Source organism: Lycium barbarum, chromosome 12, assembly GCF_019175385.1.
Source record: "Lycium barbarum isolate Lr01 chromosome 12, ASM1917538v2, whole genome shotgun sequence".
NCBI classification, from domain to species: Eukaryota; Viridiplantae; Streptophyta; class Magnoliopsida; order Solanales; family Solanaceae; genus Lycium; species Lycium barbarum.
Window position 1 is genome coordinate 77,752,581 of NC_083348.1, and position 15,006 is coordinate 77,767,586.

General features: G+C 31.7%; 1 protein-coding gene across 1 annotated transcript; it reads right to left on the bottom strand.

Moving 5' to 3' along the window:
* Nucleotides 1-6,935: 6,935 nt before the first annotated feature.
* On the bottom strand, nt 6,936-7,618 carry LOC132623218 (uncharacterized). Its single transcript, XM_060337952.1, has one exon. It carries the CDS (start codon nt 7,542-7,544, stop codon nt 7,095-7,097), a length of 450 nt encoding a protein of 149 aa, XP_060193935.1. The 5' UTR covers nt 7,545-7,618; the 3' UTR covers nt 6,936-7,094.
* Nucleotides 7,619-15,006: the final 7,388 nt, after the last annotated feature.

Consider the following 15,006-nt stretch of genomic DNA (forward strand, 5'->3'; position numbering starts at 1 on the left):
AGGTAGCAGCAATGAACAGCAGCAAAGTAACATAAAGTGCAACAGGGAAGTGCCACAAAGTGAGTTTCAACAGCCATAAGAGTAACTGAGCAGCAGCCCATAACAATTGAGCAACAACCAACAATAGTCAAAACAATGTCTAGCCAAAGACATGGCCCCAGATATAGGTTTGGTTTCAAACAATAAGTTTCTTTTGCCTTCAAAAGCGATATATGGCAGTAGTAACTCAAACAGATAAACAGCAAACCGTCGGTGGTATGTTGTAGTAAACAATAGTAACAGGCAGCCACATATAGGAACAGCCACATTAAGACAAATTCAGCATACTCAGGTCCCACTTTAAACTAACTCTTAAGCATACGTAATGACACTATATATCGTTATCACGGATGACATTTTAAGCTTACTCCAAATTAGACCAGGATTTTTTCTTAATCATATCACACTCTATCAGTCTAAGTCAACAAATGATCAAATAGGCTTTATACCAATCTCAGATAAACTCATCACTCATTTAACTTAACATTTTATTCAACTAATCATGTTTTGGTAAAAACACCAGCAGACAGGTTCAATTATTCAGGCATGATATAAGAACAACATCAAGTTTTAGCTAGGTTCAAAATGATACCAAGAAATGTATAAGTAACTTCAAGACTTGCACATGCTATAAACTAAAAGATATGGCAAAGGACAGGAAATCAGTCTTGCTCTTGAAGGGTAGAGACTTTAAGCGATCAGTGATCAGATGATTCATTTTTAGTGATTTTAAGATTCAAGATCCCATCTCTGGTTAAACTTTGCTCTTCCTTTTAAGACTCAGCAACCAAAACAATAAGCCATAACAATGAATTTATCAAGCAGCAACAGATCAGTCCGAAATTTAAAGACTTAGAATTTAGAGTCATTTTTATTATTGTTTTAAAACCTACCAGCAGCAGTTGACTGGAAAAGAGAGAATCTTCACATGTCATTTCTAGCTTATACAACATGATGTGGGAAATACAAAAAGAGCTAACAATAATCCATAGATGAAATGATTCCTAGAAGTTCTACTTGGTTCAAAGTGAATTTTCTGATGTCAAAAAAAAGTACTGGAACTACTGGTTCTGTTGAAATCTGTTGAACAAGATATTTACACTTAAGAGATGTATATATTTATTCACCATAATTTCCATTCTGTTTCAATGCTCAAGGCAAATAAATGGCTTAAAAGAAGAGCCTATCATTTATACGCAAATCACATTTCAGACCATTACGATCACAGTTCGACTCTGCCGGACCTTCTACAAACAAATTTGGACTTTCCAAATAAGAAATCATGATTTAGACAGGACTTCATTCGACATATGCATACTTAATTGGAATAACAGCATCATTAACATACAAAACAACTCATATAGATTCAGATTTCCAGGAAAACATAAGCTTTTTACAACCATGATTGAGAGAACAGAAAAAGTTGACACACACTGGTCTAGAAAGAACCAGCCAGACAATTCCAGTTTCTTTTCATTTATTTTTATTCACCTGTTCATTTCAATATTCCTTATCCCATCAAAATATCCTAGTTTCATGGATCATAATTCACAATCACAAAGGCGACAATAATGACTATTTCTTTCAATGCTCTTCCCATATCTCATTTTTTCTTCAGCATTGATAACTCAAATGATTACCCAAACTAATACTAAAGTAGTAATCTTTTGGCTGATGACATTTTCGAGACAAGAAAGCATTTCAAGCACGGCAAAAACAGCTTTATGGTGAGGCCTCAAAACAAAACACGCACATCCCTAAGCTCATTTAATGGTAAGGGTATATATCAAGCAAAAGCAACAGAGCACTAAAATGCTTCAATTTTCAGCACTGGAGAACTCTAATGCTTACCCGAAACTAAAACCAAAGTAGGCGTTTAGCCGCTAACTTTTAAGGGAAAAACACAAGAAACCATTTCAAAACAGAGGAAAAGAACACTATCATGGGCTTCAAAATCCTCAAATAACACACACATAGACATACATGCCTGCTTGATTATAGGGATATAAATATGGTTCAGCAGTGATCATTTTGGAACTTAAATCACCTAGTCCTTGGCTATATTCATATGAACACACTTATCCAAACTAGAGCTTTTACATTCTAATAGCTTTACTAAACCAATACGTAAGCTTAAAACTGTACCTTAATCTCTATCTTTGAGTTACTTGACACTATACCATCTTAAACTAAACTTGTTCAAACTGAACAAACAGCAAGCAGACTTGACAAATGAGAGTAAAGCCAATTAATTACTTAACTTTAATAAAATTACAACTAAATATTCCGCACAGATTGAGAAATACAGAATTAAAATGATAAACATAATGTTAAGACGAAGAAGAGAATCATACACTACAAATCAGCAACCCAACATTAATCTTAACTGAATTAATCTAAACAAGTAAAATTAAGACGAAAGGGGATATTACCTTTTTTGAGTGCAGCGAAGTGAGGCGAAGGTCTCGAACTACCTCGAACAACAAAAACTTCGAACTCGCATAGATTCGAACCAATATCCGGGGTAAAGGAAACCAAAAAAAAAAGAATTTTAGATCTTTTCGACTCGATATTTAAAAAAAAATACTGCAACTTCCAATGGAGCTAATATTTTAGGGATTTTATGGAAAATGGAACACCTATTCTTTTCAAAGGATTTCGGGTTTCAAGACTTAATCCCTTCCCGATTTCTGCGATTTCAAGCCTTAATTTTCAGGGGGTTTCTCCGTCTAAACAAGCTGTTCTTGGGGACCTTTTGAATCAAAGATCCTTTCTTTCTTACGGTAATTTCCTCAATCGAAAAAATCCCCTGTGTTCATTCTAGGAACGATTATTTATAGCTAGATTTTTTAGGATTTGGGGCTAGGGTTTTCGTTTTTTTTTTTTTTTGAGGAAGAGAGAGAGGAGCGAGGGGGCAGGGGAAAGTGGGGAACAGAGGGAAGTGGGAGCGGACGTAGGCGGCGGTGGTGGGGAACAGGAACAAGTGGGGGGAGCGGAGAAGAGGGGAGAAGAGAGAGGGAGCGGGAAGATGATGAAAGAGAGGGAGAGGTGAAGGGATGGGGGCGGCTGGAAAGTGACGAGAATGAAAGGAAAAAGAGGAGCGGAGGGAGCGTAGGTGATGAGCTGGACCGGGTCGGATCCGAAATTTGTGGGCTGGGTCAATTTCTTTTGGACTGGTATTAAATGAATGGGCTAGATTTTATTTTAAGTGATAATGGGCTAGTCCGAAAATAATGTTGTTGATTGGGCTTTGACTTGGGTTGGGATGAATTAACAATGGGCTGGTAAATTTAAAAATGTGGACTGATTTTGTGAATTGATCCGAAAATAGTATGAGTTGGTTGGGCTACTACATTTTAAATAAAAGACCTATTTAAATAACTTGTGTTAAAATATTACTCGATATAAGACATGCAATCATTAATGCTCAGATAAAAAATGGCGTTGTAATAGCCGTGCAATAATATTTCGAAAATCCCTAGTAAAATAAATACTATTATTTAATTATGCAAAGATAAATGCGATGCGTGTGCGTAAGCTGGTAAAATGTGCTGAAATGATAAAGTTGTGAATAATAATAATAATAATAATAATAGTAATAATAATAATAATAATAATAATAATAATAATAATAATAATAATAATAATAATAATAATAATAATAATAATAATGGCTAGTAACTGTATAGAATAATGAAATGCCGATATTGATAAGAGACTAATAATTATAGTAAAAAATAAATATATATATTTTAATTTTTCTAAAAATATTAAAAGCGTAAATAGGTATTTCGGAGGAGAGGCGGGACAAAATTGGGTGTCAACATATATATATATATATATTTTTTTTTTTTTTTTTTTTTGTATTTCATTTATATAAAAACGAAATTGGAAAATATTTTTTTTTTTATATGAATATATATTTTGTTGGTCTGTAAACGAAAAAAAAAATTATTTTCCTATTTCGTTTTTATATAAATGAAATACAAATATATATATATATATATATATATATATATATATATCCTATTTCATTGGTATATGTATTCCTATTTCGTTTTTATATATAAAATTATTTTCCTATTTTTTTATATAAACGAAATACAAAAATACAAAAAAAAAATTCATATTTCGTTTTTTAATAAACGAAATACAAATTTTTTTTTTTACTATTTCATAGATATACCAACGAAATGCAAAATATATATATATATATATATTTTCCAATTTCGTTTTTATATGAACGAAATTAATTTTTTTTATCCTATTTCATTTTTTAATACACGAAATGCAAATATATATATATATATATATATATAATTTCCTATTTAGTTTGTTTATTCACGAAATGCAAAAAAAAAAAAAAAAAAATTGTTGCATTTCGTTTATTAATTCACGAAATGCAAAAAAAATAAAAAATTGTTGCATTTCGTTGATTAACTCACGAAATGCAAAATAAAAAAAAAATAAAAAAATGTCGCATTTCGCTACAAGTGTAGCGAAATGCAACAAAAATTCCGGCTATAAACAGTGGTTGTGTGGGTATTTCGTTGGATAACCAACGAAATACCCATTGTGGTATAAAAAAAAAAAAGACAGCCTATTTTGATCTAATGGCTGTAAAAATAAGTCATTTTGGCTCCGGACTCATTCTTTTCATGCCAGAGACTACAGAGTCTATCCAACGTGTTAGTTTAGCCATACGTGTGCGGTGCCTGCGCACTCATGTGCTTTTACTTAAAATCTAGGTCACCTACCTTCCCCTCTCTTAATTGCTACCTGCTGAGTCCTGTCATCTCTTTCAAGAACAATTAAATTCCAGCTGTTTGATTTCCGCATTCATGGCCGCTCTTCCTCTTTCCTTCTTAATAACATTTTTGAGTGATTTTAAATTAGTAAATATTTCATTCGTCCATTTTTACTTGTCTTCTATTTAAAAAATAGATGTCCACTTTTACTTGTCCGGTTTAAAAAAACTAAGATATAATTTAATACTTAATTTCTAATTTATCCTTATTATTTGCTATAATCACTTATCAATGCATTTCTCAAAACATTACATTTATTATATTCAAGGGGTGGTATAGTAAAATTGACATTTTATTTTTAACTCCTTAATAGACGTGTCAAGTTAATACATAATAAGTAAAAATAGACAGAGGAAGTAACAATTTTGTGTGATTTTGAATAGGTAAATGTTTATTCATAAAATGTTATACACCAAACAAATTTAAAGTAGTATGATTAAGCATCTAATGTAGTAGAATGTATTAATTAATCATAGCTATTAAATGATAGATAGGGTAAGAAGCAGGGTAGAGGAGTAGATCAACTCATCGGGCTCATGATCTGAAGATTGTATGTACAAACAAATATCATACATTTATTAATTTAGTATAAACACTTGATTAGGTAAACTTTTATCGTTTGGAATGTGAATGGGCAAATCTCTTGAACAATAATCGATCTACATAAGCATGGAGTTACGGCGTAAGAAGGGTGATTAATTAATTGACCAGTTTTATTAAAAAAATTATTTTGTCTATATGGATAGATAGAAGAAATGAAAGAGCTAGATGGTCGTTTTTATTGTTGAGGAAAGCAAATAGCACTTGCTTAGCGAATAAAGAAAGTCACTCTTTTTTTACTTCGGCCGAACATTTTTCTCACTAGTCAAGCTATCTACCTCAAAAACAAAAGCACTGCAAGAATACGTATCACTCACTATTTACGTAAATTTACATATTAAAATCTTAAATATTTTTTGAAAGTCCTAATATTCAAACCACGCAAGCAATAGTATTATTTTCTACTATAAAAATATTATTTTTATTTTATGGTTGTTTATTTTTGATAAGCAGCTCATGGTTTGGGTCCAACTTTCCTGGCCAAAAGGCCAACACGAACCTTTTGATGTGATTCGGAAGTATTGGAGGAGCGTAGTGGCTTCAAAATGGGAATCTTGTGAATGAGTAGTTGATAAGCATATGAGCATACACTCTTTAGTCTTTATAATCAAATAGATCTTCCGGCAATAAACTTCAATAATGATGAGCAAATAGGCCACGACTACTCTTTCAACTATTAATCTCATTTTTCTACCGGATTGACAGGAAAAATAGCCCCTTTTTATGTTCATCACGAAATGGATGTGTTCTTTAGCCCTATAGTGATTAGTGAACAACTCCCTTAAACCGAAATGCCAAAAAAAATAAAAAAAAATGTGTTTTACGTTTATTTTACCATTTTTGCCCAATTAACTTCCAATTATTTACCTCCTAAAAACATTTGACATTCTTAAATGTCGTTTTGATATGTGATTTAAAATCATGAATTCAAGTTTTCATTTTGAATAAAACTTCAATCTTCAACTTGAAATTTTGATTTTAAATTCCAAATTCACCATATGGTAAAATTACAATTTTAAATTTGTGATTTCAAAATTTTTAAAATTTAAAACTTAGCTTATTATTTTAATTTTGCAACAAATCTTTATTGCAAAAAGTAATTATTTAACTCCTAATTTGGCAACCCACTTTCTCCATCCATTAAGCATACCCAACAATCAACTGGTGCTACCGTGAGGAATTCTATGTTAATCTTTACTTTAGATAGATCTGCTCATTTGATAAAATTGTAAAAGAGTTGATGGAAATTTTAATAGTTTTTTTTACAAATTATGAGTTTTCATATATGAGAAGAAGTATAATTTCATTTTCAAATCTTTGTTTACAAAAGATATGACTAAACACAATTTTAACTTCAATAATTTCAAATCACCTTTTCAAGTTCATATCCAAAAGGGCGTTCTCAAGTTCAAAAACCACATCAAACCCACCGCATGAAAATGAACCAAGATTGACGCTATGTAGCACCTAAAAAAAAGTCCAAAAAAATAAAGAATAGGAAAAGTATATCCATTATAAACTATAATTTCCCTTTAACTTACGGTTACATAGGATAGGATTATAAAATAGACAAAAGACAGTGATTTAAAATAGTAAAATGAAAAACACATCTTATTCCACAAATACCCCCTCAAGACCTCCACCAATTCAATTCTTGTCCTCTTCTTCTTCTTCTTCCTCCTCAAAAGCAGACACAGGAAAAGATCTAGAAAGTCCAGCAAGTGTACCAAAACTAATCTTCTTAGACTCCGGGTCGGAAATTGTAATATCAGAAAGTGTAATCCAAATAAGAATCTCCTTACTCTTGACACCTGTAAGCTTTTTCATCTTCCGATCCTCCACAAAAGCCGTAACTTCAGTATCGTACCAAACAAGTTTTCCAATCTTCTTAAACTTGTGCTCTTTTGCCTGCTTCTGTTTCAGCCAAACAAACCCTGTTTCCCGGTTACGGCCCACTTCTACTATGTCTTCTAATGGGAGCAGACCATTTGGCATGTTGATTTCTTTCAATAATTCTAGTGATTTTTGCTTGCATAAAACTGGATCTGTGTATACTTCGGCATTTTCACGGTGGTTTGAGATCACTTGTTGAGACATGTTTCTCAAGAAAATGAAAGAGAATTGAGTTCTTAGCGCGTGAGTTTTTCTGTGGGTATTAGATTGGGATTTGGGGGGTATATTTATAACAAGGATGTGATGTTAGGTTACTGAATTGCCCTTTTTGATTATTTTGGGGATCTCGTGACGAGTTTTTACGTATTGCATAATTATTTTAAGAACTTGTCAACTACTTTTCTCGAAGGGGTCTGTCCTGATGATAACGTAGGAAAGTAGGCTTGTATTACTCCCTTCATCTTATTTTAAATTTAAGAAAATGAATAATAAAAAAAATTGGTTCAATAAATTAAAAATCATTTTTAGTTTTAATTTTGAATAAATGAAAAATAAGAAATTAAACGCTACTTAAGTAGTACTCCTAGTACATTATATAACTACAATTTTCGCCATTGAAGTGCTCAAACGTATTGGCACATTAGATTTAAAGATACATTATTAGAAGTGAGAACTAATTTTACCTTCCAAATTAATTATCCAGCTTCACGATCCTTTCTATTTTAATGTTTATATTCAAAACTACAAATAGAACTTTTAGATTTCAAAAGCTTTTCATTCGATGCTATCTCAACGAGAATATATTTGTATTGGGTAGAAAATGCGCCCGAAGTCCGTTTGTGTGACCGGATGCTCAGGAGGTTCGAGATCCATACAATTGGCTTTCACTCCTACCAATTCCTGTCACGTCTACTAACTTAGATCAGAGCGCCGCATCATACACGAAGGGGTCACAGAGAGGTCACATCACCCTTACTTTAGGGGTTGAAAGGTCCAACTTTAGCTTATATAAGGATAGCTTAGGATAGAAGGAATGACATCTTGCTCACATTTTGTAAACCCTATCTCTCTTTTCTCTCTAAGGCAATATAGAGAAGAACTTCCATTATTAATCTGTTTTCCTTGATCATTTTCTCGTTTGTTATCCCGCATTGTGCTACACCTGTGCTCACTGCTACTCCAAACCGCGCTCATAACAGAGTTTCCAGTATTGGATATAACTCACTTGTCTTCAAATTCTATAAAACAAATCTCTAATTGATTTTCTGATCTAGTCCGTTTTCACCGGAAAATAATATTGCAACTAACTAATATGAATAAGCTAATAAGAGGGTATGTGAATACACGTATATACATGATCAAGCATTAATATATTGGTCATGAAAAGATGCTCGTATCATTTTCTTTTAAAAATGAAAGACTTCTAGTTGAAAGACTTTGTAACACCTATCTGCTTATTTAGCTTTTTTTTTAATATGATAATATTATATATATATTTTCGTGATGTCGGTCGTGTTTTGTGGTGGGTACTCGACTAATTATTCATTCATTAGCATAACTATCAAATAATTCAATCTATCAAGGACATTTTTCACTGTCTTGCCGTAATCGCCCAGTCGAAAAATTCAATCTATGAAATAGAACAGGTTGACGGGGAAGCTGTTATGATTATTACTTCAAAGAAATGATAAAGTAGTCTAGAAAGTGCAATGCGAAAACATCAATCCGTCTTTGAAAGTTGAAGTCAATTTGAGAAGAATTTTTATCTGAAAATTTGACAATTAAGAATAAATTGGGTTGATACCTAAAACATTTTCTAAACTATTCATATTTTGTAAGCTTAATACTTAAATTATGAGGTGATTTTGTTAAAACTGAACTATAGCATTTTTTATCCGAAAAATCCTGCAGTGCCAAGGGCATACACAGTGGCTTCAATTTCTATGTAGTGTGTGAGCTCGGAAATAGAAAGAACATCGTGTGACATTTTACATCTTTTAAAAACTAATTATTTTTTGTTTTTTGTTTTCCTTTTCTCTTTTTTCTTTCTTCCTTTTTATTTATTTACTTTAAATCTCTATATCTTTTATGTACTAATTATAGTAAACTAGTTTTTTTTTCTTTCCCAGAACTGATATTTATTGATTCAAGCAGTACTAGTCAATTGTACAAAGGCGTAAGAAGCCTCATTTAGGACCCATGCTGGAAAGTTTTCAATCCAGGCGGCTTCATGAAATAAGGACAAAACTAACTTAGCTAATTTATAACGGCATGTATTAGTACATCTATAGTTGACCGACCAAAAACAGTTACTCTCAATCTCAATTTATGTGATGCATTTTTTTTTTAATCTGTCTCAGAAAGAATATCATTTTTTTATATTTAAAAATCATTTAATTTTATGAGAGACTAAAGCTTATTTTGGTCACAAATTTTAAAGTTTCTAATTTTTTTAAATTCGGTATCAATTCAAATATTGTCACATAAATTGTGACGGAGAAAGTATCTAGGACAAACCGCACCTAGATTTAGGTCTGCCTTCCTATGAATAAGAAAAAAATAGAATCCGCGACTTTTCTAGTACAAAAAAAAAAGTTAAACCAAACTAGTACAAAAAAAAAAAAACACATAAATAGGATTCACGCACGAATTTCGTGCGTGAAAGGGCCAAACTTCAAAAATAACAGTTTGGCCTTTCACGCACGAAATTCGTGCGTGAATGAGGCCAACCATCTCCCAGGCCATGTCAGTAAAAAAAGAGAATAGAAAGCAATAATTTTTAGAAATCTTGTGAATTGTGGGGGCCAAGGAAGAGACTTGACAAAGCTTTTAACTCACATTTGTATTATTTTGGTGCATGTAGAAAGATTTTGCTTAAAAATATCCCTTCACATTAACGAGTCCGGAACCAAAATGCCCTAAAAAAAATTTTGAACTAAAATACCCCAACAAAAAAAAAAAGTTACCAAAGTACCTTTAGCGCAATATTTTACTGCGCTATAGCACTTGACAAAGACGGAACCGTTAAGTGCTATATAAAATATTGAAGTTCCCGAATCTCAAAGCATGATTAATATACGGCTAAACTACGTCAAAAAGATAAACTACGTAAAGAGGAGTGAAAAATGTGATGTTATTGGAAATGGCGGACTCCTATAACGCAGTAAAATAATGTGTTATAGGTGAGAGAAACTTTTGGATAGCGTAGTAAAATACTGCGTTACAGCACTTAACGATTCCGTCTCCGTCAAGTGCTATAGCGCAATAAAATACTGCGCTAAAGGTACTTTGGTAACTTTTTTTTTGTTGGGATATTTTAGTTCAAAATTTTTCTTTTGAGAGCATTTTGGTTCCGGACTCGTTAATGTGAAGGGATATTTTTAAGCAAAATCTTTCTACATGCAGCAAAATAATACAAATGTAAGTTAAAAGCTTTGTCAAGTCTCTTCCCTGGCCCTCACAATTCACAAGATTTCTAATAACGGAAAAGGCTCATAAATATCCTTAACCTATTGAAAAAGGCTCATAAATACCCTTCTTCCACCTTTTGGTCTAAAAATACCCTTAAGGTTTGTTTTTGGCTCAAATATACCCCTCAAACTAACAAAGTTAAAATTAACTCTTTTAAAAAGCTAAATGACATTTTGTGATTGGACACATATATTATTTAATTTAAAAATTAAAAAATATGAACAAAACTGATTTTTTTTTTTTTTTTGCATTTCGTGAATTAATCAACCAAATATGTTTTTTGTTTGTTTTTTTTTTTTGCATTTCGTGTATTAAAAAACGAAATAGGATTAAAAAAAATTAATTTTGTTCATATAAAAACGAAATTGGAAAATATATTTTGTCCAATTTTCCAATTTCGTTTTTATATGAACGAAAATATTTTTTTTTATCCTATTTCGTTTTTTAATACACGAAATGCAAAAAAAAAATTATAATTTCCTATTTCGTTTTTTTATTCACGAAATGCAAAAAAAAAACATATTTCGTTGATTAATTCACGAAATGCAAAAAAAAAAATCAGTTTCGTTCATATTTTTTTATTTTTAATTCGTTAAAAAAATTAATTTTTAATTTTTAAGTTTCCACAATTGTTTTTAAAAAAAATATGTAAATTACGGAATTTTATTATTGGCAATTTTTTTTAAAATCTAGATTTTTTTTTAAATTACGAAATTTTATTATTGACCAATTACAAAATGTCATTTGGCTTTTTAAAAGAGTTAATTTTAACTTGTTAGTTTGAGGGGTATATTTGAGCCAAAAACAAACCTTAAGGGTATTTTTAGACCTAAAAGGTGGATGGAAGGGTATTTTTAGACCAAAAGGTGGAAGAAGGGTATTTATGAGTCTTTTTCAGTAGGTTAGGGGTATTTATGAACCTTTTCCGTTCTAAAAATTATTGCTTTCTATTCTCCTTTTTTACTGACATGGCTAGGGAAATGGTTGGCCTCATTCACTCACGAATTTCGTGCGTGAAAGGCTAAACTGTTATTTTTGCAGTTTGGTCCTTTCACGCACGAAATTCGTGCGTGAATCCTATTTATGTGTTTTTATTTTTTTTTGTACTAGTTTGGTTTAACTTTTTTTTTTTTGTACTAGAAAAGTTGCGGATTCGAAAAAAATAGAAAAGAAAGACGGTAGAGGAGTAGGGGGTTGGGAGAAGAATGAAGATGTCATATTTATGAAACTCACCCTTAGCCTTATTTATTGTTCAGATCTGCCAACCACTTGACTTCCCTATCAACATTTTATTTAAGTCTGTCACGTGATCGACACGTGCTTCCCAAAAGAAGTTTCACTTCACCAAAGATATTTTTGATGAAAAATAATTTTCATCATACCAAATACACTGTTAAAAGCAAATTCAAATGTCAATATTTCGAATCTTAAGCTTTTAGAGAAACTCTAGAGAGAAGAAAAGAATTTTTTTGCTTTCGCAGTCATTTTTAGTTTTTACACAAAAAAAGAAGTAGTAGGAGTAATTCTTTGATTTGGATAGCTTCTCTATATAGCGAATTACTACGAATAGTTATTCTCAAATCTAAAATTTTATTTCAAGTGAAAGTTCATGATAGATGTGAACGTTTAGAAGTATAAAGTTAAGTGAATTTTACTATTCAAAGGAGTGTTGGCGCGACAACACTATTTTCTTTTCAGAAAGTTAGCAAACGTATATTAAACTTATTTCCGTATTAAAATTCATTATAACGGAACAGAAGGACAAGTACTTGTCACTCGATTAAGTGGGTGAAACTAGTATCATTTTCACACATCTCCCTTTTTTTTCTTTTTGTGATGTTTACTCCATTAAAATTGGAACAAAGAAGTTGGCAATCTTTGTTTATTAGTTTCAACTCCAAGATTTCGTAACAACTCCAAGATTTTGTAAGTGTTCAAGAAGCTAAGCGAGCTTCTCTTAGTCCTTATCATGGAGGGAGTAGGTACGTTTTCCTTTCGGCACTAATCCGGCAAGAAACCTGGCGAGGTAATCAAACAACTTAGCGGAAAGGTAACCAATTTCGTAAAAAGGGCAAAAACAAAAGAAGAGGAATGCAACTTTTTTCTCCTTGTTTGCATGAAAGAAAGTATAATACTCCTAGTACATATTCAGGCTGAATATATAGACACTCTTTAAATTTGTCCAAGTTTTTTAATATATACACGTTATCTCAGAGTTGATTTCTCATACGGTCACTCAACTAATACTAGCTTTTATCTCTGAAAGTCACTTTTTTTGTTGAAGGAAATTGAAATAAAAAAGATAGGTGACTTTCTGCGATTAGAGGCGGAATTAAGATTCAGAGCTTGTGGGTTCGAGGTTCTAATTATTTAATGTTACTGGGTTCTTAATTAATAATTTATACATATTTGACAAAAATTCTAATACAAATATATGGTTCGGACAAAAGCTATTGGGTTCGGCCAAACCCCCACCCAGAAGGCTGGCTCCGCCCCTGTCTGCGATAACAATTATTAGTTGAGTAACCATATGAGAAACCAACCCCGTTATCTAAGACCAAAGGGCTTGATCTATTGAATAATGATATTTTCGAAAATGTATCTATCAACAATTTAAGAAAAAACTTAGATATGTAAATGCTACTCTATTAGCTGTTGGCATGACCAATTAGACCAATGAAAAAAGACACATGATCAGTAAAGGAAAAAAAAAAAAAGTTAAAATCTGAAGAGAAAAAAAAACAAAGGGGGGCCAGTCTTGAAGGGGGATCTTGTCCCGTTTAAAGAGAGAAGTAAACAGAGAAATAATGAAGGGTTTTGTGGAATCGAGGGTTTCTATAATTCTCAGCTGGCCGAAGTTTGTAATTTTATTTAGTGTACCAAAGCAATTTGTTATGCATTTATTGCTCTTCTCTGTATACGACAACTGCTTAAGTACTGGTAGGACAGCAGTAATTGAAGAAATTGCACGATTTACCGTTCAAATGGACAGATTTTTAATTTTTGATATTTAGCAATGGAACTTATGTCTAGCGGAACATAGGTTATTTAAGAGCAAAAGTCATGCGGGGCATAACTTGTGAGATATTATGATATGAAAATATAAATTTATGTATCGTAAAAAAATTATTTGTTATGATGAGCAAAGCCCAATTAAATTAAAGGGAAAATGATCTAATAATACTAGTTAGACCCTATATTACAAAACATAAATATATTTTTCCTTATTTACAAAACATAACAAATATATTACATTTTGTATCATATGTGGACTTTTTTTGCTGCCCTAGATGTTGCCACGATTTTGGGCTTAATTCTAGAAAACTGATTCGTTTGTTGGCTTAATTTTTGGGCGATATCTCCTTCAACTTATTGTCTTTTCACTTTTCTTTTCAATTTAAAAATATTCTCTCTCTACACCACGTTTTCACCCAAAATTAATTTTCCTCCTTCACTCAACTTCAACCACAATACCATCTTCATCAACCTACAATTTTCACCATTTGCTACAGTATTTTTTGTCGTTTTCAGTTTATTGAAAATCCAGATTATTACATCGTTCTAGTTTACTATTATTTTTGTGTTTCCTTGTGGATCAAAAAAATGATTAAAACTTCGTAAAAGCGCTAGAGTTGCATTTGCAACAAGCCCTGCAATGTGGGTGAAAAATCTCCCCATAATCTAGAGAGATTAGGATTAAACTCAAACATGATAGACAAGTGTGTTTCGATGTAGTCCAACAAAGATTTCTTTGAAGAAATCCCACACAGACGACGACAATTCGAAGATGAAATCAATATTGCTAAAGTTAAAAGCACTGAGGTTGACAAAGCTGAAACATCGAAGAAGAAGAAGAAGAAGAAGAAGAAGAAGAAGAAATCGTAGTTTAAATTGACGGAGTAGTATCGATTATGGGGAGATTGCATACCTTTTTAACTTTGAGATTTTTTATTTCTACAGTTGATTGTATAAATGTGTATAAACTATGATAAATTAGTAGTCGAATTGTTTATTTTCTTACTGAGACGTGTGTATGAAATGTATATAAATTTTGTATACATTAGTAATAGAAAGCTTTTCATTACTGATCTGTGTATTAAGTGTGTATGAAAACTGATATGTATCATTGAGATATGTGTGATCATCGTGTATATAAAATTTTTAACCCGAGTGTATTATATTTGTATAACATATG

What these genes read in the sequence shown, in the direction of transcription:
- LOC132623218 (XM_060337952.1), bottom strand. Translation starts at nt 7,544, where the DNA reads ATGTCTCAACAAGTGATCTCAAACCACCGTGAAAATGCCGAAGTATAC.